Genomic DNA, 23975 nt, shown 5'->3' with positions numbered 1-23975 from the left:
CATCAACATTTCCCAATCTATCACCATTTAAATAGTATTCTGCCTTTGTTTTTCCTACCGAAGTGGATAACTTCACATTTATCCATGTATTTGCCCACTCACTCAACTTGTCTAAATCGCCTTGAAGCCACTTTGCATCCTCCTCAACTCATAATCCCGCCTAGTTTCGTGTCATCGGCAAACTTGGAAATATTACATTTGGTTCCCTCATCCAAATCATTGATATATATTGTGAATAGCTGGGGCCCAAGCACTAATCCCTGCGGTACCCCACTAGTCACTGCCTGCCACCCCGAAAAAGACCCATTTATTCCTACTGTTTCCTGTCTGTTAACCAATTTTCAATCCATGTCAGTATATTACCCCCAATCCCATGTGCTTTAATTTTGCACACTATCCTCTTATGTGGGACTTTATCAAAGGCCTTCTGAAAATCCAAATACACCACATCCACTGGTTCACCCTTTATCTATTCTACCAGTTACCACCTCAAAAAACTCCAGTAGGTTTGTCAAACACGATTTCCCTTTCATAAATCCATGTTGACTTTGTCTTATCCCGTTGATATTTTCTAAGTGTCCTGTTATCACATCCTTTATAATACTCTAGCATTTTCCCTACTACTGATGTTAGGCTAACCGGTCTGTAGTTCCCTGTTTTCTCTCTCCCTCCTTTTTTAAATAGTGGGGTTACATTTGCCACCCTTCAATCTGCAGGAACTGTTCCATAATCTATAGAATTTTGAAAGAGGACAACCAATGCATCCAGTATTTCCTTGGCTACCTCTTTTAGTACTCTGGGATGCAGATTATCAGGCCCTGGGGATTTATCAGTTTTCAGTCCCATTAATTTCTCCAGCACTTTTTTTTGCTAATACTAATTCCCTTTAATTCCTCTTTCTCACTAGACCCTTGGTTCCTAAGCATTTCTGGGAAGTTATTTGACAGAACCAAAGTATTTGTTTAATTGCTGCCATTTCCTTGTTCCCCATTATAAATTCTCCCGTTTCTGACTGTAAGGGACCTACATTTGTCTTCACTAATCTTTTTCTTTTTACATACTTGTAGAAGCTTCTATAGTCTGCTTTTATGTTCCTTGCAAGTTTACTCTCGTACTTTATTTTACCCCTCTTAATCAATATCTCGGTCCTTTTTTGTTGAACTCTAAACTGCTCCCAATCCTCAGGCTTGCTACTTTTTCTGGCAACTTTATATGATTCCTCTTTGGATCTAATACTATCCTTAATTTCTTTTGTTAGCCATGGTTGGGCCACTTTTCCTTTTGTGTTTTTGCGCCAGAGAGGAATGTTTAACTGTTGCAATTCATGCATTCGTTCCTTAAATGTTAGCCATTGCCTATCCACCGTCATGCCTTTAACTGCTTGGTTGATAGTAATTTTGTCATCACCGCACAAGCGTACACCTTTATCTGCTTTGGGCATTACCACGATCGGGGTACCCCATTCATTTTTGTCAGTTTTTACTTGCACTCCATTCTCTCTCTTTCTCTAGTTCGTCCTCCACCTGACTTAGCAACGCATAGGGGACTGGCCTTGCCTTACAATAGACAGGCTTCATGTTGGACTTGATGTGGATATGCGCGTCATACCCAGTGATGCCCTCATATCTGTCTGAGAACATGCTTTTATACTTGCTCAGCATTGTGTCAAGTCGCTTCTTTGAAGCATCTACACTGAAGATGTTTTGCCAGTCTAGTTTCAACTTTCTCAACCAATCTTTGCTCATGAGGGTTGGCCTGTTGTTGTAGCTCGCTACAGTAATAGGCAGCTTTACTGACTGGCCATTGTGCTGAACTGTACATTCCATTTGTCCACATGTCTCTAGAATTTCTCAGGAGTAGGTTTTTAACTCTACGGTATTCTTTGTAGGTGGTATTTGATTAAACTTCATCTCATATGTGTCCTTACTCATGATAGAGCAGTCCGCCGCCGTGCCTATACACATCAATATATTGGTCGTTGATCAAAAGTTTTGTACGGAAGTCTTAAGACTGCTAGCGTTGACGCTAGTGGCATAGATACTGTAGATGCCTAGTTCTTCAATATCAGGTGTGTGTTCTCTTCAATATTATGAATTCCTCCCTTTTGTTGTCGCTGCTTTGCATTGCCACAAGAATGGTTCCTTCTTCCTGCTTTAGATCTAGCTCTGCAAGCTGCTGAAATATGGCCTTGCTTCTGGCAGTGAAAACACTTAGCATTTCTGTATTGGCAGGTCTGTGGTGAGTGATTTCCATTGCAGCGATAACAATTCACTGAACTGCTCTCACTGACATGCTTTTGACTGGGTCTCATAGCTTTAGGTTTGGCGGTGGCTTTGTGACTGTAGACCTCAGCTGCACTAGTCACTTGAGTTGGACGGAGCTCCCTAGCATTCGCCATAGATGGGGCAATTTTGTATGCTATGTCAAATTTTAGGTTCGGAGTGTTCAGTAACTTGGTCTGTGTGCACTCATCCACCAGTCCACACACAAACTTACCTCGCAACGCACAGTGCAAAAATGTGCCGAAATTACAATGCAAAGACAGGTTTTTAAGAGCTACAATGTACTCACTGATGGTTTCACTTTGTTTTTGGTTTCTGATACCAAACTTGTAGCTCTGTGCTATTTCTAACGGCTTTGGGTCAAAATGGTCCTCGAGTTTCTCGACTGTCTTCAAACGACATATCCTTCGCTTTCCCTGGTACAAGTAGGTTTGTCAACATTCCATAGACAGACATCTGGCCCAATCTCCATTAGAAAAATTGCTTTTTACGTTCACGAATTACTTTTATTTGAGCTTGAACATTCCTATCTGCACCTTCAGTCTCAATAATGTTATTGCCGTTAAAAAAAACATCTCCATCCGCTCAGTGCAAGAACTGAATAGTTTGCGAGCTCGGTCATACATGCCGAGGCTTCCGATGAATCCCGTAGGCGCGGCCATGATTGTCCCGATCCCGTCGAAGAGTGACTCAGCATGCTACCTGTGTACCTGTGAGAATCAACACCACTGTTGCTGTGTATACATACACACGAAGGCAAAGCACAGACAATTCTGCATCAGCATTAACAGTAAAACATCACGAAAGTTCAGTTTAGGTGTCATAAGTTCACCATAAACTTTTCCACTCGAAGGTTGAACACTCTGTCCTTCCATGATCCCTAATAATGGCTTTGGGATCCCATTCTTGCTGCCAAAAATATAAAATGTAGGTAGAATAAATGAAGGACAGAGACACCAGTTGCTAGTGCAGGAGCTTGCTTTACTTGGCCAGAGAAAACTAAGCATGCTCATATTAAACCATGTGACAAACCATGTGATAATACATTACAGTGTTCAGATGAGAATTGGAGGCTATGTTTTCAAAAATCAGCTCGTTTGCTTTTCTTCAATGAAGAATTTAAATTAGGCTGAGAAAAGACACACTTTCCACCTGTGTGGGTATGTGTCTCAATTTAACACATTTCTCTCAAAAAAAAATACTGGGCCACTATTTTGTTTCATATTTGCCTAATTCCTAAAAATAGCAATTTTATATCTGCACCCTCCTGCAAATATATTTGATATCTTTGGCTTTATGATTTGCAGAACACCATTTTAGAAAAGATCAACTAAATAGTAACAATCTTAAATATTAACAATGTTGGCCCAGAAATTCAGGTCGGAGGCTTCCCGCGGGTGCAAGCCTCCGACGTGCACTTACCTTGCGCGCGCCGGCCCTTGTGCTGTGGGCTGGCGTGGTATTCCGATCCTGGGCCTGCTCCAACTACCGGCGTGCAGTGCTTGCGTATCCCAGGGGCGCAGTTAGTTCGAAGTGTCCCCTGGGATCACGTGGGCCATGGAGAGCCAATGGTAGCAAGGAATGCTTCATTCATAAATTTGACAAGAAGAGCTGTCAAACTTATAAATACTATAAGCCCCAAAACATAACTCAAACTTCAAATAAATTTTTTTTTTAAATCACATTTTTAAAATAACTATAAATTACATGAAATAACTATTTTAAACAATTTAAAATTTTGAAAAAATTAATTACATTTTCTAACGGGGCTAAAAATAAACTTACCTTTAAAGTATTTAAAAATAATAAACCTGTGGGGAAAAATGTGTTAATTTTAATTAATTCACCACTTACCTTGTTAAAAGCAGGCCTTGCGCCTGCTTTTTAAAAGCGTAACTCCTGGAGACTTACCCTCCCGGATAAACCAGCAAAAAAAAAAGTAAGTTCGATGCGCACGCGCTGCCTCTCCGGCGCACGCATTCCACCTGTCAACCCCTTTCAAGGGAACGGAAGTTCCGGTTTCCCCATGCGCAGTGCATGCACGAAACCGTCACTTTCGTTGGGCCTACGCATGAGTACACAGCGCTACTTTGGCCTCGATTTTAACCCGGAACGGGATCAGTGCATTGTGGGGGAAGGGGGGGGGGGGGGTGGGATCAACAGATTTGCATGCCGAGGCCGGGAGAGATTTTAACTCACTGGCCTCATTTCCCTATTCGGGCCCCAACTCCCACCCGAACTTGCCAGACATCACTGCCTGGCAGACGGGTGGTAGTGGGAATTCAGGCGGCAGGAGGCCGCTGTCAGGGACCTGTGGGAACGGAACCGGCACTCGGGTGAGTGGGTGTCCAGAGGAGATCTGGGTGGGGAAGGAAGCACCTGGGCAGGAGAGGCCCAAGGTGTCCTTGTGGGAAAGAGTGCTCCTCCGGGGCCCGCAAGGAAACCTAATTTTTTTTTAAAAACTTGCCTTTCTGGGCCTCATTTGGTCCTTGATCACGTTCCCAACTGGTTTGGCCTGGCGAGAAAGCCACCAGTGCTCCCTTGCTCAGGGTTAAAATAGCAGTTCAGGCCATGATGACATCATCAGAATCCAATTTGCATATTTAAAGACGATCCCGCCAGCTGTGGGGTTGGGGGTGGGTGTCCTTGCCAACTGCAATTTAAAATTACAGTCGGTTAGATTGGGGTGGGAAAGGAGTGGGTATGTCTCCTGCTCCACATCAACTGTCCCCCCAGCACCAGTTTTCGCCAGGCAGGGTGAGTTAAAATCAAGGCCAATGGCTGATTCCCAGTCAGTGACCCCCATCTTGCTTTGTTCCAAAGAACCAAAGCATCTGTGGAGATGTCTTTTCTGTTTAGATCATCCTGCACTTCCAACAGGGATTGTGTAGATGTTGGAAGCAACATGAATAGGGAGAGATGAGGGGAAAAAAAATACTAACAAAGCTTTCTTTAAAAAAAAAACCAAGCTGGCAAAAACAAGCTGGTAAAGCTGCTGTATCATCAGAGAGTAATATTGCATAGCATGCATTCCGAAGTGCTTTTCATAATGGCACAGGGAGCTAGTCGAACATGAATTCCAGTTCAAAGGCTCAGTAGTAAGATAATAATTCCCAATTAAGCAGTAATAAATGTCCATATGTGTTGTGTAGTGAAAGTGAAGATTGGCTGGCACTGAGGAAGAAGGTTATCTGCCTTGTAATTCTGCCCACCATGTACAATACAGTATACACTAATTTTATTTTAATATTGGAGATGAAAATTACCACCTTTCTGGATATTAAATATATATATTTCTGAATTATTGCACCATGTTGCCATTGGTTTCAAGAACATTTTGTGAGCTTTTAGACATACAAAGGTATAAAGAGGATATAAAAAAGATTGTGTCCTAGTGCAGAAGGTCACTCGTGACTTGTGTCCTCAATGTAACATTTCACAAACACAGGTAAAATGATCAGAATTGCAGACTGCAGACTTTTTGGATTGATTATGCTGCAAATTCATCAATGTGCTTCTGATTAGGTTTCCCAGGTAATGGAAAGATACTTTTTTCTGCTGGGAGCTCAAATTCTAATAGTGCAGAAATGTCCATACATTCATTGATAGATGAATAGAGGTTAACACTTTGAGTCATGCATCTCAGATAAAAGAAACATTGAACAAATCAGATTGACAAAAAAATCACAGAAACATAGGACTGAATTTTGCCAATGGGGAACTTTTGGAGGCGGGACTCCCACTTGTCGGGTTTTAGTCCCGCCTCCATCGACTTCTGGCCAACCCACACTATTTTCCCTTGATTGACCTTGTTAAGCCCGCTCAGCGGGTTTAGCAGGCCAATTAAGGGGAAGCCGTTAGAGAAAATCAGCATACGACGTTTCATCTGTCAATTTTTTGACAGATGTATTGTCATCTTTTGACAGCTCTGTAAAGCTGTCAAACACTGACATTCTCTGTTGTTTGATGAGTTCTTGTATTCAAGACTCATCCAACCTCTTGTGAGCAGAAATTAGATGGTTGTTGCATTGGAGAATGCAACAGCCATCTGTCATCTCTGCCAGTGATTTGCAAGACTCTTTGCATCCCCAACGATTGAAGCCTGCAGGAAGAAACAAAGGTAAGTAAACATTTTCTATCACTTTTCACTCACCTCACATACTTACCTCTCCACACTTGCACCCATCACTTAACTTCACAGCGCACTTTTGCACCCCGCAGACCCACTGTTCGCCTCGCTGACCCTGGCGGGGTTCGCAGCCTTCGGGAAGTCTGCACTTGTGTGGGTAAAATGGGGATAATCCTCTTATCTGCCTGTTAACGGCTTTAATCCCCTTCCCGCCTCTAGGAGACAGGACCCGGCGCGGGTCGGGTACCTGCCTCCCGGGAAGATGGCACAGAGGCGGGTTGGGGGCGGGATGGGCTCCCGCCCCCAGATTCTGTCAGTTTCCCGGCAGTCCCGTCTCCAAACCCGCTTACCCAGGGCTGGCAAGATCGCGCCCATAGGAAAAAAAGACACATTTTCCTGTTATTGCATCTGGATATATTGGATCACCTGGGTGCAATGCTTAGTGGAAAATGGGCCAGGGTGAATCCCATGTCTCTAAGGGAGTCTGCCCAGTTTTCTGTCCCATTATTTAACCTTGAAAAGATCCAAGCTACTTGCCCCTCCAACCTCCCCCGATATTCCAACAACCGACCACCTCTCAGTGAAGTAATGCTTCCTTATGACCCCTTGTTTTGCTATCCTATACCAAATCAAATAACCCTGAGTAATCCTCTATATTGCCTGAGCCTAATTCATTTGAATACCTCAATCCTGGCCCCCTCAGTGTCCATTCCAATGGAAATAGTACCACTTCTGTGAATCTAGCCACAGCCATCCTATGTTGTGTGTGTTATCTTTGCAATTTCTGACTGAAAATTGTGTGGTATATAATCCAGATTGTCCTCAACTGTTTGTTACAATGATCTCTTATTCAGTTGTATGCATCCTGATTAGCATATTTTGCAACTTTCTGTTAAGAACTTAAGAAAATGCAAAGCAAGAAAAGCCATTCGATCCATCAAGGCCGTTCGATCCAGAGCTCACGTATGCTTATTTATCACAGCGTTTCCCCATCCACGTCACTAATTGGTCCCCCTACTTTAAAGAACATTAACTCCTTTCCCTACCTCTCCTGAAAGAAAATATCAATCTGTGCTACTAATATCTGTTTAACCCTCTCCCTCTACTCAACGTATTGTTGATTTAGATAACTTAGAAGTGTGTCAACCATGTTGCGGGTTGGTTGAAAAGAGCAATTTAATCTTCAAATCTGATTAAAATAATGAGCAATAATATGCCTGCGTTTGGGATTTGAAACCTTGTGCGCGGGAATCTCCTCGGAGCTGCTCCTGCTCTACTACAGTAACTGCTGCAATTCCGGCACAGTCGGGGTGACTGAACGGGAATAGCTCTCAAGAAATTCCCACCCTTGTTGAAGTGGCACTGCACATCTTTAGCTGTGTGAATGGACCTGTGCAGTTAGTGACTATAAATACAGAAATAGATGTCCATTGTATTCAACCGTTTACCTCCCTGCTATTAACTCTAAACCTCTCTTTGTATGTATGTTTGTGTATTACAGGAGCTTGCATGGCACATAGTTAGGTGTTAGGTTTTCTACTGGGGTTGGTGCCTGTTTCATGTCTACATCGCTAATCCCCTTGAGCAAGGGACTCATCGTAGAATCATAAAATGGTTATAGCACAGAGAGGCCATTCGACCCGTCGAGCCCGTGCCAGCTCTCTCTCAGAGCACTTCAGCTAGTCCCACTCCCCTGCCCTTTCCCCATAGCCCTTCAAATTTATTTCCTTCAGGTACTTATCCAACTCCCTTTTGAAAGCCACGATTGAATCTGCCTCCACCATCCTTTCAGGCAGTGCATTCCAGATCCTAACCACTTGCTGCGTCTTAAGTGGGGGTTCAGTCTACCTAGCTGTAGGTCTTATGTTCTCTCCTCTTACTACCCAATTTCGCAAAGTTTGTGTTTTTTCCCCAAGGCAGAGGACATGCCTAGCTGGTGTCAGTTGGGTTTGTTGTTTCCCAGCTAGTATTTCTTTTTCCCTCTTCAAACAGACTGCTCTCACAGTTGGAAGTCAGATATTGCAGCCAAATTCGGCAACATTCTAGTTGATAGAATCATAGAAAGTTACAGCACGGAAGGAGGCCATTTCGGCCCGTCGTGTCCGCGCCGGCCAACAAAGAGCTATCCAGCCTAATCCCACTTCCCAGCTCTTGGCCCGTAGCCCTGCAGGTTAGAGCATCCCAAGTGCACATCCGAGTACTTTTTAAATGTGGTTAGGGTTCCTGCCTCTACCACCCTTTCAGGCAGAGAGTTCCAGCCCTCGCAACCCTCTGGGTGAAGAAATTTCCCCTCAAATCCCCTCTAAACCTTCCACCAATACTTTAAATCTGTGCCCCCTGGTTTTTGATCCCTCTGCTAAGGGAAATAGGTCCTTTCTACCCACTTTATGCCTCTCATAATTTTATACACCTCAATAAGGTCTCCCCTCGGCCTCCTCTGTTCCAAGGAAAACAGACCCAGCCTATCCAGTCTTTCCTCATAGCTAAGATTCTCTACTCCCGGCAACATCCTTGTAAATCTCCTCTGTACCCTCTCTAGTGCAATCACATCTTTCCTGTAATGTGGTGACCAGAACTACACGCAGTGCTCTAGCTGAGGCCTAACTAGTGTTTTATACAGTTGAAGTATAACCCCCCTGCTCTTGTATTCTATGCCACGGCTAATAAAGGCAAGCATTCCGTATGCCGCCTTAACCACCTTATCTACCTGGCCTGCTGCCTTCAGGGATCTGTGGACATGCACTCCAAGGTCCCTTTGTTCCTCTACACTACTCGGTGTCCTACCATTTAATGTGTATACCCTTTCCTTGTTAGCCCTCCCCAAATGCATTACCTCACACTTCTCCGGATTGAATTCCATTTGCCACTGTTCTGCCCACCTGACCAATTTATTGATATCTTCCTGCAGTCTACAGCTTCCTTCTTCAGTATCAACCACACAGCCGATTTTAGTGTCATCTGCAAATTTCTTAATCATACCCCCTATATTCAAGTCTAGATCGTTGATATATACCATAAAAAGCAAGGGACCTATTACTGAGTCCTGCAGAACCCCACTGGAAACAGCCTTCCAGTCACAAAAACACCCATCAACCATTACCCTCTGCTTCCTGTCTCCGAGCCAGTTTTTAATCCAATTTGACACTTTGCCCTGGATCCCATGGGCTTTTAACTTTGTGATCAGTCTGCCATGTGGAACCTTATCAAAAGCCCTGCTAAAGTCCATATACACTACATCAAACACTCTACCCTCCTTGTTACTTCCTCAAAAAATGCAATCAAGTTTGTCAGACACGACCTTCCCTTAACAAATCCGTGCTGACTATCCGTGATTAATCCGTGTCTTTCTAAATGAAGATTTATCCTGTCCTTCAGAATTCTTTCCAATAATTTTCCCACCACCGAGGTTAGGCTGACTGGCCTGTAATTACTCGGTCTATCCTTTTCTCCCTTTTTAAACAAGGGTACCACATTAGCAGTCCTCCAGCACCACACCTGAAGCCAGAGAGGATTGAAACATGATGGTCAGGGCCTCTGCTATTTCCTCTTTTGCTTCGCTTAACAGCCTGGGATACATTTCATCCGGGCCTGGGGATTTATCCACTTTTAAAGCTGCTAAACCCCTTAATACTTCCTCTCTCACTGTTTATTTCATCTAATATTTCACACTCCTCCCCCCGATAGCAATGTCTGCTTCGCCCCTCTCCTTTGTGAAAACAGACGCAAAGTATTCATCAAGAACCCTACTGATGTCTCCCGCCTGCACACACAGATTACCCTCTTGATCGCTAATAGGCCCTACCCTTTCTTTAGTTATCCTCTTACTCTTAATACGTATATTTATAAAACATCTTTGGGTTTTCCTTGATTCTACTTGCCAAGGATTTTTCATGCTCTCTTTGCTTTCCTAATATCCTTTTTAATTGCACCCCTGCACTTTCTGTACTCCTCTAAAGATTCTGGAGTATTTTAGCCCTCGGTATCCGTCATTCACCTCCCTCTTTTTCTTTATCCTACCCTGTATGTCCCTAGACATCCAGGGGGCTCTAGATTTGTTAGTCCCACCTTTTTTCTTTAAGGGCACATGTTTGGTCTGAACCCTCCAGATCTCCTCCTTGACTGCCTTCCGTTGCTCCGACACTGATTTACCTTCAAGTAGCTGTTTCCAGTCCACTATGGCTAAATCCCCTCTGAGCTTAGCAAAATTTGCTTTTCCCCAATTTAGAATTTTTATTCTTTATCCTTTTCCATAACTACCTTAAATCTAACAGAATTATGGTCACTAGCACCAAAATGCTCCCCCACTGATGCGCCTTCTACCTGCCCAGCTTCATTCCCTAAAACGAAGTCCAGAACTGCCCCCTCCCTTGTTGGGCTTGCTACATACTGGCTAAAAAAGTTCTCCTGGATGCATTTTAGGAATTCCGCACCCTCTATACCCTTCACACTAATTTTATCCCACTTCATATTGGGGCAGTTGAAATCCCCTACTAGTACTGCCCTATAGTTTTTGCACTTCTCAGAAATTTGTCTACATATTTGTTCTTCTATCTCCCTCTCACTGTTTTGGGGACCTGTAGTACACTCCCCGCAGTGTGATCGCCCCTTTTTTGCTTTTCAGTTCGACCCATATGGCCTCATTTGATGATCCCTCCAACATATTATCCCTCCTCACAGCTGTAATAGTTTCTTTAATCAATACCGTGACACCCCCCCTCCCTTTTTACCTCCTTCTCTACCCCGTCTGAAAATCCTGTAACCAGGAATGTTGAGCTGCCATACCTGCCCCTCTTTCAGCCACGTCCCTGTAATAGCTATAATATCATAGTTCCCAAGTATCTACCTGTGCCCTCAGCTCATTTGCCTTGTTCGCTATACTCCTTGCATTGAAGTATATACCATTTAGTACAGGTAAACCTCCTTGTTGACTACTATTCCTCTGTCCTTCCAATTTACTTTCTACGTTTTTGTTTTCCAATTCCAGTTTTTCTTCCCTCCCTATTGACTCTATACTTGGGTCCCCATCCCCCTGCCAAGCTAGTTTAAACCCTCCCCAACAGCACTAGCAAACCCTCCCGCGAGGATATTGGTCCCGTTCCTGTTGAGGTGCAACCTGTCTGGCTTGTAGAGGTCCCACCTCCCCCAGAAACTGTTCCAATTCCTCAGGAATCTAAAGCCCTCCCTCCTACACCATCTCTCCAGCCACGCATTCATCTGCTCTATCTTCCTATTTCTGAACTCACTAGCACGTGGCACTGGTAGTAATCCAGAGATTACTACCTTTTGAGGTCCTGCTTTTTAACCTCTTTCCTAGCTCCCTAAACTCTGCCTGCAGGACCTCATCCCTCTTCCTACCTATGTCGTTGGTACCGATATGGACCACGGCCTCTAGCTGTTCACCCTCCCCCTCAGAATGCCCTGCAGCCGTTCAGTGACATCCTTGACTCTGGAACCAGGGAGGCAACATACCATCCAGGAGTCACGTCTGCGGCCGCAGAAACACCTGTCTGCTCCCCTAACTATTGAATCCCCTATCACTATTGCTCTCCCTCTCTTTCCCCCCCCCCCAGCCCCGCTGTGCAGCTGAGCCTTCCATGGCGTTGTGGACTTGGCTCTGGCTGCACTCCCCAGAGGAACCATCCCCCTCACCAGTACTCAGCACCGAATACTGGTTGGTGAGCAAGATGGGCTCGGGAGTCCTGCACTACCTGCCTGGTGGTCTGCTTTTGTCTGACGGTCACCCATCCCCTCTCTGCCTGCACACTCTTAAGCTGCGGGGTGACCACCTCCCGAAACGTGCTATCCACGTGGCTCTCGGCCTCGCGGTTGCACACCAGTGACTGCAGCCGCCGCTCAAGCTCCGTAACTCAGTGCTTGAGCTGCTGTAGCTGGCGACACATCCCGCACATGTGGTCATCCAGACCACGGGAGGTGTCCAGGGCTGGATGAGGGAATTGGATGTAATATCTCCAAATTTGCAGACGACACAAAGCTGGGCGGGAGGGTAAGCTGCGAGGAGGATGTCAGGAAACTCCAGTACGATTTGGACAGGTTGGGTGATTGGGCAGAAACATGGCAAATGCACTATAATGTGGATAAATGTGAGGTTATCCACTTTGGTGGCAAAAACAGGAAGGCAGATTATTATTTGAATGGCAATAGATTGGGAGAAGGGGAAGTGCAGAGAGACCTGGGTGTCCTTGTGCACCAGTCGCTGAAGGTAAGCATGCAGGTGCAGCAGGCGGTTAAGAAGGCAAATGGCATGTTGGCCTTCGTAGCAAGAGGGTTCGAGTACAGGAACAAGGATGTCTTGCTACAGTTGTACAGGGCCTTGGTGAGACCGCACCTTGAGTATTGTGTGCAGTTTTGGTCACCTTACCTGAGGAAGGACGTTCTTGCCATGGAGGGAGTGCAGCGAAGATTCACCAGGCGGATACCTGGGATGGCAGGAATGACGTATGAGGAGAGATTGTGTCGATTGGGCTTATACTCACTGGAGTTTAGAAGATTGAGAGGGGATCTCATCGAAACCTATAAAATTCTGTCAGGTCTGGACAGACTAGATGCAGGAAGGATGTTTCTGATGGCCGGTGAGTCCAGAACCAGGGGTCATAGTCTAAGGATAAGGGGTAAGCCATTTAGGACAGAAATGAGGAGGAATTTCTTCACCCAGAGAGTGGTGAACCTGTGGAATTCTCTGCCACAGAGGGCGGTGGAGGCCAGTTCATTAAATATATTCAAGAAAGAGTTGGATATGTTTCTTGAGGCTGAAGGGATCAAGGGATATGGGGAAAAGGCGGGGACAGGGTACTGAGTTTGGATGATCAGCCATGATCACATTGAATGGCGGAGCAGGCTCGAAGGGCCGAATGGCCTACTCCTGCTCCTATCTTCTATGTTTCTATGTTTCCCACATGGCACAGGATGTGCATTCCACAGGTGTGAGCTGCCCTGCCATACCTTTAATTAACAGACTATCTACTAACCTAGCTGGAATAAACTTAAAAACTTTAAGAAAGCCAAGTAAAAACACGTACCAGATACTCACCAATCAGCTCCCTCTTTTTGAACGTTTAGTTTTTAATCCAGGCTCTTAATTTAAATCAATGCCCAAGATAAAGAGAGAAATACTGACCAACCAATCACTTCCCTGCTTTCCTGTGACGTCACTCCTTGTTTTTGTTGTCAGGCCCACTGCCTCTGCTCTCGGGCCTCGCTCTGCCGAGCTCTTTATATCCTCAGGCTCCGCTCTCGCTCCCTCTCCGGTCCAGTGCCTCTGCTTGAAACCTGACTACTGGTAGAACATGGTCTCTCGTGATACCTTGATTAATTTCCATAGGCAGCTTATAACACAAAATGGAAACGTTTGTTTAATGGTATTCTACTAAGTCAGTTAGTCCTATCTCGTGTCAATCGCAGATAAGACCATCTCTGACCACTTCCTCGCATTGCTCTCCACCCACATCCCCCTTCCTCCATCACCCCCCCACCCCCCTCTTCCCCCCCACAAAACCCTACTTCCTCCTGTGTCTGCCCCTGGAAAAAAAACTCTCCCAACTCTCTTACACAACTGCACTTACGAGGTCCCAACTGTCCAGCCTTTGGCCCCCCATTCACCATGATATTTCTGCAGCTACCGATCTGCTCAACCACACCCTCACCACAACTTTTGATGCCCTAGTCCCTATTAAAATAATTACTGTCTCTCAACCTGGCCGTTCCCCCCTGGTACGGCCTTCATCTTCACCTCATAAAGTCTGCGTCCCTGGGACTTAAACGGATATGGCGGACAACTGGTTTAGCCATTCACCGCCAGATCTGGCTGGACCACATAAAACATTATCGGGTCCTGCTCTCGTCTGCCAAAACTGCTCACTATTCCAGAATCATTCTGGAATGCAAAGCTAAACACCGGCTTCTATTCTCTACTGCAAACCATCTTCTTAAACCCCCTCTCCCCTGTTTCCTCCACCCTCACCTCCGATAACAAGTGTGAGGAGCTGATGGACTTCTTTGTCTCTAAGATTGAGACCATCCGTTCAGCTGCCTCTGCCACTTCCCTTCCTTCCCCTAGCCCACCGGGCCAAACTTCCTCCAAGGTTGCCCCCTCTCCTAGCCCTGAACTCGCATCTTTCTCCAGTTTCTCTCCGATCGCCCCTCATGACCTCTCTGTGCTCATCTTGTCCATGAGACCCGTTTCCTGCTCCCTCGACCCTATTCCCACCAAACTGCTGACCGCCAAACTTCCTTTTCTGGCTCCCATGTTAGCTGACATTGTTAATGGCTCTCTCTCCTCGGGTACTGTCCCCCTCTCCCTCAAATCTGCCATCATCACCCCTCTCAAAAAAAACAACCCTTGACTCCGCAGTCCTTGCAGACTACCGCCCCATCTCCAACCTCCCTTTCCTCTCAAGTCCTTAAACGTGTTGTCACCTCCCAAATCCGTGCCCATCTTTTTCGCAACTCCATGTTTGAATCCCTCCAATCAGGTTTCCGCCCCTGTCACAGTACTGAAATGGCTCTCATCAAAGTCACAAATGACATAGTTTGTGACTGTGGCAAAGGTAAACTATCCCTCCTCGTCCTTCTTGACTTCTCTGCAGCCTTTGACATGGTTGACCACTCCATCCTTCTCCAAAGCCTCTCCATCGTCGTCCAGCTGGGTGGGACTGCACTCACAGGTTCCATTCTTATCTATCTAACTGTAGCCAGAGAATCACCTGCAATGGCTTCTCTTCTCGCTCACGCATTGTTACCTCTGGTGTACCCCCAAGGAGCTATCCTTGGCCCCACTCCTATTTCTCATCTACATGTTGCCCCTTGGCGACATCACCCGAAAACACAGCGTCAGTTTCCACATGTACACTGACACCCAGCTCTACCTCACTACCGCTTCTCTCAACCCCTCCACGGTCTCTAAATTGTCAGACTACTTGTCTGACATCCAGTTCTGGAGGAGCAGAAATTTTCTCCAATTAAATATTGGGAAGACCGAAGCCATTGTTTTTAGTCCCCGCCACAAACTCCGTTCCCTAGCCACTGACTCCATCCCTCTCCCTAACATCTGTCAGAGGTTGAACCACACTGTTCGCAACCTTGGTGTCATATTTGACCCGGAAATGAGCTTCCAACCACACATCTGCGACATAATGAAGACCGCCTACTTCCATCTCTGTAACATCGCCCGTCTCTGCCCTTGCCTCAGCTCATCCGCTGTTGAAACCCTCATCCATGCCTTTGTTACCTCTAGACTTGACTATTCCAACACACTGCTGGAAACTTGAGGTCATCCATAACTCGGTGCCAGTTAGGACACGGGCAGCCAAGTCCCTTTCACCCATCACCCCTGTGCTCGCTGACCTACATTGTCTCCCGATTAATCAACGCCTCGATTTCAAAATTCTCATCCTTGTTTTCAAATCCCTCCATGGCCTCACCCCTCCCTATCTCTGTAATCTCCTCCAGTCCCACAACCCTCGAGATATCTGCACTCCTCTAATTATGTCCTCTTGAGCATCCCTGAATATAATCGCTCAACCATTGGTGGCCATGCCTTCTATTGCCTTAGCCCTAAGCTTTGGAATCCCCTCCCTAAACCATTCCGCCTCTCTACCTATACCTCTCTTTCCTCCTTTTAAGACGCTCCTTAAAACCTACCTCTTTGACCAAACTTTTGGTCACCTGCCTTAATTTCTACTTATGTAGCTTGGTGTCAAATTCTTTATCTTGTAACACTCCTGTGAAGCATCGTGGGACATTTTACTGCATTAAAGGCGCTATATAAGTACAAGTTGTTGTTGTTGTGATGTCCCACAGTCTCGAGTATCGCCAGCATCTGTTTGACATTGGTTTAAAATCTAGTCCAATTTGCGTTGATGTCGCTTGCTCCCAGTTGGGACCTTAATTTATCTTTCATAATTGTCCATACCCACTATTTTAATCTCTTACATTAAAAAAAGCTGCACTGTTGTTAGGATTTAGTTTTGGCTCTCAGAAGACAGTGAACTGCAAGTCTTTATTGTGGATAAACCATATTTAATTTGACATGCTGACAGGGCAGTTCTGATGATTCGATCAGAGTTTTTACCTAAAGTTACTTCAAGTTTCATTTGTGTCAAGGAATTTTCCCATTGTTTTATCTGTCACCACACAAGTCATTTCCACTATGTCGATGCACACATGGTTCTTATTTGTTATGACACTTGAACAGTGTAACTTAGGCAGTTTAAGCAGTTACTTAATTTCTTCTGGTACAATGACTCAAGGCAAAGCAGCAGATAGCCAAATAGATGGTTGGTTGCATCTTATGCAATTACCATGTCACAGGGTAAAATTGCAGGTTAAAGATTATTTAATTCCATGCAGTTTTGGGACTTTATACAACATGGGAGTAGGAAACCATGTGAAGAAACATCCATATGCATCATGACCTTTTTATGGGCATGCTCATTACATGATTTGCCCAGAAATTATCAAACTTCTGTGTTAAGCATATTATTTAAAGCTTGAAGAAGACTCGACAAGATAAGTAATGTATCTTTTGATCCACATTTCAAGTGTTTGTATGAAGTGGACTCTTCGCTCCACGAGGACTGAAATCCAGACAACCTAAAGTTGAGTGCAGAATCTGAAAAGGTTCAACATGTGTCACTTTGGTAAAATATAATACATTCCCCCATACTGACGCTTCAGACTGAAATGCGCTATTTAGTTAATTTTAAAATGTAAAAGCTACTGGAATGGATGGGGCAGTGGCTGTTTAAGTGAAAGGGTTCTTCCTACAGAGGCTCCTTTTGAGATCCAAGTTAGAAATGAATTGTAAAGCAGATGTATTGCAGCAGCTATGAACTGGATACTAAATCCTTTTTTAAAATTATGTAAGGATCAATAATTTGTTTGGTGATTTTAAGTTGAGGAACCTGAAGTTGGCCATATCAAAAAGAGGACATCCAACCCCCAATATCCTATTCCACAGAATAAGCTTGTAACCGGTCTCAATTGAGGATGTGTTTTATTGACAGTTTTAATGCTTTATTTCTTGCATTACTTCATTTTCTCTTCCCCACAGAGAACCTAAGTACTTCACAGCAAAGCAAGTCACCTGGCGCAGATATAATGAGCATAGAACCAGTTTACAGAACATCAGAAGAGGAGAAGAAAGTCACGGTAATTAAAGCACCACATTATGCAGGAATTGGCCCAGTTGATGAATCTGGAATACCCATAGCCATAAGGACGGTAGGAATATATTTATTTTTTTCACTTTTTTTTTTGCTCTGTCAGTAATTTCTGCAGAAAGGCCATTTTCTCTCCAAATTTCTCCCTCAGTTGAATCCTGGTTAAATTCTCATCCCAAGAAATAATGAGTGGATAAGGTTTACACTAGAATCCGAATTTATATTTGTCAGAAAAATTAGAAAACATTTCCTATTGGATTTATTAGTGACTATCTTATATTGATGACCTCTAGTTTTGGATTGCCCCACAAGTGGAAACATACTCTCTCCCTATTAAACCATTTATTATCTTAAAACCTCTACCAGGTCACCCCTCAGCCTTCCCTTTTCTAGAGAAAAGCACCCCAGCCTGTTCAGCCTTTCCTGCTAAGTATATCCTCTCAGTTCAGGTATCATCCTTGTGAATCTGTTTTGCACCTTCACCAATGCCTCTATATCCTTTTTTATATGGAGACCAGAACTGTGCACAGTACTCCAAATGTGATCTAATCAAGGTTCAATATAAGCTTAACTTGTATAACTTCTCTGCTTTTCAGTTCTATCACTCTGAAATGAAACCGTTTGCTTTTTTTATGGCCTTATTAACCTGTGTCGCTACTTTTAGTGATTTGTGTATCTGTACCCAGAGATCCCTTTGCTCCTCTATCCCATTCAAACTTCTAATATCCAAGCTCTATGTGGCCTCCTTATTCTTCCTACCAAAATGCACCAGCTGACACTTATCTATATTGAATTTCATTTGCCAATTACACGCCCATTCTGCAAGTTTATTAATGTCTTCCTGTATGTTGTTGCATTCTCCCTTTGTATTAACTACACCTCCCAATTTGTTGTCATCCGCAAATTTTGAAATTGTACTTCTGACTCCCAAGTCCAAGTCATTGATGTAAATTGTGAACAACAGTGGTCCCAGCACCAATCCCTGTGGAACATTACTTCCCACCTTTTACCAGTCTGAGTTGCTACCCTTAACCCCTACTCTCCTGTTTTGTAGCCAGCTTGCTATCCACTCTGCTACCTGTCATGCGTTTATTAGGCGTCTGGTAATGTTATGTTTGAGTGGTTGTGGTGTTAAACTGTTTAGTATTCACTGTAGCAACTTCTTAAAACAAAAAAGCCTATTAAACAGTGAAGTGTTTTCTTTAGTGATTACATTTACAATAAATTAGCGCACTTGATATAAGCGTCTGACAATGAATGTGCCAGTGAATTTTGATTTACTCGTATGCCATCTCTCAGTGGATCCAGCACTTAATTTAATAGTTTTATCATTAGCCCTGACCTTTTCTGTCATATTGCCATACAGACTTTTAACAATTTCAATAAATGTACCTACTCTATTTCCCTTTTGCTTAAAAAAAAAACCCACCTGAATATGAAAGCACCTGCCTTAGACAGAAAGATGACTGACACAATATTTCGAATGTCCTACTGGCTACAGAATGCCATTGATTGATAATATAAAACAGTGCAAATAAGAGAACTTTGAAGATTGGATCAGTTGCATCCTGTCCTGTATTCATAAACTCATCAGCACCTTTCAGAGTCCAGTCACACCTGGGGGTGGGTAAACACACTGACATCATGGTAAATGCTAAACTCTGGAGCACTTGGCATTCTGAGCCAGGCATAAGCCAGTCGGCATTTTGTGTCTTCAAAGGGGATAAATTGTTCCTCCTTGTCCATCTACGTTGTAAGTTCCACTATTGAGAACCTCAGATCGATGAGCAATTGCTGGCAGGTTAACCATAGAATATTTTCTTCTACCCACTAAATAATCTCCACATAAAGATCTGCCATGGGCTTAAAGGAACACTGCAGGATAATACCTTTGTTCATCAGTGTTGTTAACTTATAAAACAGAAAATTATAGATTTTTTTTCACCTTGCTCAGAGTTGTCATTTACAACTCCAGACTGAATGGTGCCCTATTTCAAATCTCCGGAGTCACTTCACTCTCTTTCTCTTTCCTGCCCCATCCTGACCCCATCACTCTCAGCTAATTTCAGTGGCCAGATATGACCATGTGAAAATATTAATTTAGTTTAGACTTCCAACACCGGTTTCATTCCACATTTTTTCTCTCTAAAGGAAATTTACTGTAGGTCATCATCTTCTATTAATTCTTTAAGTTGTTTGCAATTTAATTTACTTTTGTAACTTTTATTTTTCTCTCCTAATTGTCACTTCCCATAGTCTCCACGCCTTCCCTGACCAACACAATGGAGGCACCCGCCTCCATCAATTATTGCCCTCTTCAGCCATTCACTCAGAAGCATACAAGAACAGTCTGAAAGGCTGCCGCTCCAATGTTTCCCTTTGCCCATTGCCCAATCCCACAGCAGCACAATTGAGTTTGGAAGTTTCCTGTGTTGGGAATTGAGTGGCATCCTCTGTCCTGACATCGTCAGGGAGGTGGGGTAGCATTGCTGGTTAAAGAGGGGATTAACACAATTGTAAGGAAGGATATTCGCTCTGATGATGTGGAATCTGTATGGGTAGAACTGAGAAATACCAAGGGGCAGAAAACGTTAGTGGGAGTGGTATATAGACCTCCAAACAGTAATGCGGAGGTTGAGGATGGCATTAAAAGGGAAATTAGAGAAGCGTGCATTAAGGGCACAGCAGTCGTCATGGGTGACTTTAATCTACATATAGATTGGGCTAACCAAATTAGTAACAATACTGTGGAGGAGGAATTCCTGGAGTGTTTACGGGATGGTTTCCTGGACCAATATGTCGAGGAACCAACTAGAGATCAGACCATCTTAGACTGGGCATTATGTAATGAGAAAGGATTAATTAGCAATCTTGTTGTACGAGGCCCCTTGGGGTCGGAGCGATCATAATATGATAGAATTCTTCATTAAGATGGAGAGTGAAGTAGTTGACTCAGAGACTAGGGTCCTGAATTTAAATAAAGGAAACTACGATGGTATGAGGCGCGAGTTGGGTAGGATTGATTGGGGAATGTCACTCAAAGGGTTGACGGTGGATAGGCAATGGCAAACATTCAAAGACCGCATGGATGAACTACAGAATTTGTTCATCCCAGTTTGGCATAAAAATAAAACAAAAAAGGTGACTCAACCGTGGCTAACAAGGGAAATTAGGGATAGCATAAGATCCAAGGAGAGGACATATAAATTGGCCAGAAAAAGCAGTAAACCTGAGGATTGGGAGCAGTTTAGGATTCAATAAAGGAGGATAAAGGGATTAATTAAGAAGGGGAAAATAGAATATGAGAGTAAGCTTGCAGGGAACATAAAAACTGACTGTAAAAACTTTTATAGATATGTGAAGAGAAAAAGATTGGTGAAGTCAAGCGTAGGTCCCTTGCAGGGGAATTTATAATGGGAAACAAAGAAATGGCAGACCAATTAAATACATATTTTGGTTCTGTCTTCACAAAGGAGGACACAAATAACCTCCCAGAGATGTCGGGGAACATAGGGTCTGATGAAAGGGTGGAACTGAAAGAAATCAGTATTTGTAGGGAAATGGTGTTAGGGAAATTGACGGGATTGAAGGCCGATAAATCCCCAGGGCCTGATAATCTACATCCTAGGGTACTTAAGGAAGTGGCCCTAGAAATAGTAGATGCATTGCTGATCATCTTCCAACATTCAATGGAATCTGGAACAGTACCTATGGATTGGAGGGTAGCTAATGTTACCCCACTATTCAAAAAAGGTGGTAGAGAGAAAACTGGGAATTACAGACCGGTAAGCCTGACATCGGTAGTGGGGAAAATGCTAGAGTCCATTATAAAAGATGTAATAGCAGAGCACTTGGAAAACAGTGACAGGATCGGACAAAGTCAACATGGATTTGCAAAAGGTAAATCGTGCTTGACTAATCTACTGGAATTTTTTGAGGATGTAACTGGTAAAATAGATAAGGGAGAACCAGTGGATGTGGTGTATTTGGACTTTCAAAAGGCTTTCGATAAGGTCCCGCATAAGAGATTAGCATGTAAAGTTAAGGCACGTGGGATTGGGGGCAAGGTATTGACTTGGATAGAGAACTGGTTGGCAGACAGAAAGCAGAGTTGGAATAAACGGGTCTTTTTCCGAGTGGCAGGCAGTGACTAGTGGGGTACCGCAGGGATCGGTCCTTGGACCCCAGCTATTCACAATATATATTAATGATCTAGACAAGGGAACTAGATGTAATATCTCCAAACTTGCAGACGACACAAAGCTGGGTGGGCGTGTGTGCTGTGAGGAGGATGCCGAGAAACTCCAGGATGATTTGGACAGGTTGGGTGATTGAGCAGAAACATGGCAGATGCAATATAACGTGGATAAATGCGAGGTTATCCACTTTGGTGTCAAAAACAGGAAGGCAAATTATTATCTGAATGGCAATAGATTGGGAGAAGGGGAAGTGCAACGAGACCTGGGTGTCCTTGTGCACCAGTCGCTGAAGGTAAGCATGCAGGTGCAGCAGGCGGTTAAGAAGGCAAATGGTATGTTGGCCCTCATAGCGAGAGGGTTTGAGTACAGGAACAAGGATGTCTTGCTGCAGTTGTACAAGGCCTTGGTGAGACCACATCTTGAGTATTGTGTGCAGTTTTGGTCGCCTTATCTGAGGAAGAATGTTCTTGTTATGGAGGGAGTTCAGCGACGATTCACCAGGCTGATACCTGGGATGGCAGGAATGACGCATGAGGAGAGATTGGGTCGATTGGGCTTATACTTGCTGGAGTTTAGAAGAATGAGAGGGGATCTCATTGAAACTTATAAAATTCTGACAGGACTGGACAGACTAGATGCAGGAAGGATGTTCCCGATGGTCAGAGAGTCCAGAACCAGGGGTCACAGTCTAAGGATAAGAGGTAAGCCATTTAGGACAGAAATGAGGAGGAATTTCTTCACCCAGAGAGTGGTGAACCTGTGGAATTCTCTACCACAGAAGGCAGCAGAGGCCAACTCATTAAATATATTCAAGAAGGAGTTGGATATATATTTCATAAGGCTAAAGGGATCAAGGAATATGGGGAGAAAGCAGGGACAGGGTACTGAATTTGGATGATCAGCCATGATCGCATTGAATGGCATAGCAGGCTCGAGGGGCCGAATGGCCTACTCCTGCTCCTATCTTCTATGTTTCTATGTCGTGCTGCTGCATTCTCCCTTTATATCCTGTTGGGTTCATCTTTGCCGTCTTCTTTCCTGTTTCAGTTAGGGCAGCACAAAGGCCTGGGTCTCCAAATGTTTCTATGGCAACCATTGTTTTACTCTGCAGCAGGCTGGAAGGAGACTGTTCTTGCAGAGCACGTCTTTACCATGAAAATGCTCCAGTTAAAACTAGCAAAGAAGGCCTTTGAAATGGCTCAAGTTCAAATGACTGAGTTGCGAGTGGGACTTCCACTTGGGCCCTCTGAATGGAATTCAAAACTCTACCCTTGACACCATCCTGCTTATGCCAGTAACTGCTCATCAAGATTAGGGATGCTGATATTGAGGCATGGTGTTGCTTCCATCCCAGGCAACCAGTGTCGACATCGGCCATCCTGTGGCCTCTGAGATTGCAAGTTAATACTGAATTGGGGACAGTTTTGTGTCAGCGACCCATGTTCATGAGAAACTGGATTGTGACTGCCCAAATTCATTTCATCTAGGAGCCTTAAAGCCACCAGACACAGGAAACGTTCATCCCAGCAGCCTTGGCTGTTGCATATATAACACTTCAATTTTTCTATTTTTGCACTCCCACTTTGACAGCTATTGTTAGCTTGATTCTCCGTTCTAATGTGTGCAATGGTGCCCCTGGATGTAACCAATCTCTATCTATTGTGGACTTGGAACAGCTGCATGTGCTATTTCTTTGTGTAGATCAAGAAGTGCAGTTCACACAGAATTCACCCGAGTTATTAATTGGCGGTTAACACATGTGTGTCATGCTAGAATATCACATCACTTACTCCGAATGACCATTTACTCACAAAAAGGTTAGCTCAAAAAAAGTTTGAAAGATGAATACTTTCCAGACAGAAACTTTCACTGCAGATGATGCTGATCTTTTACACACATTTACACTGTCTAAGAACAATACAAACTATAGTTTCTTACTGGCTTGATTGTGTAAGTAGAAAGAAATTGTGCATTTTTTAATAGTAAAACACAATTTCTATTGAGTAGCTTTTTTTCCTCCCATCCCATTTTCCTCTCATTCCTAGAGCCCATGTTGAGTTACTGCTCAACAGGCTTTTCGTACTTGGCCAAGTTAGCATGGATTTCAAAAATGTGGGTCCTGCTTCACCAACTTTATAGAATTCTTTGAAGGAAAAGTAAAGGAAATGTCCTGGATGTGGTTTATATG

General features: G+C 44.0%; 1 protein-coding gene across 5 annotated transcripts in view; it reads left to right on the top strand.

Annotated features, from left to right (window-relative positions):
- sorbs2b (sorbin and SH3 domain containing 2b) overlaps window positions 1–23975 on the top strand; it is a 308730-nt gene that overhangs the window by 170985 nt on the left and 113770 nt on the right. For 4 of the 5 annotated variants that reach the window (XM_085981513.1, XM_085981502.1, XM_085981522.1 and 1 more), the window contains 2 exons: window positions 7309–7374; window positions 17480–17649. In XM_085981513.1, coding sequence (XP_085837639.1) covers window positions 7309–7374; window positions 17480–17649 — 236 coding nt within the window. The remainder of the gene's footprint in view (window positions 1–7308; window positions 7375–17479; window positions 17650–23975) is intronic. The other variant, XM_085981494.1, reaches the window with a different exon arrangement.

This window comes from Somniosus microcephalus, chromosome 1 (genome assembly GCF_052327205.1).
Source record: "Somniosus microcephalus isolate GS21.2 chromosome 1, FLI_Smic_1.0, whole genome shotgun sequence".
In the NCBI taxonomy this organism is placed as follows: domain Eukaryota; kingdom Metazoa; phylum Chordata; class Chondrichthyes; order Squaliformes; family Somniosidae; genus Somniosus; species Somniosus microcephalus.
Note: the sequence above shows the minus strand (reverse complement) of the source record. Positions and strands in the feature narration are given on the sequence as shown.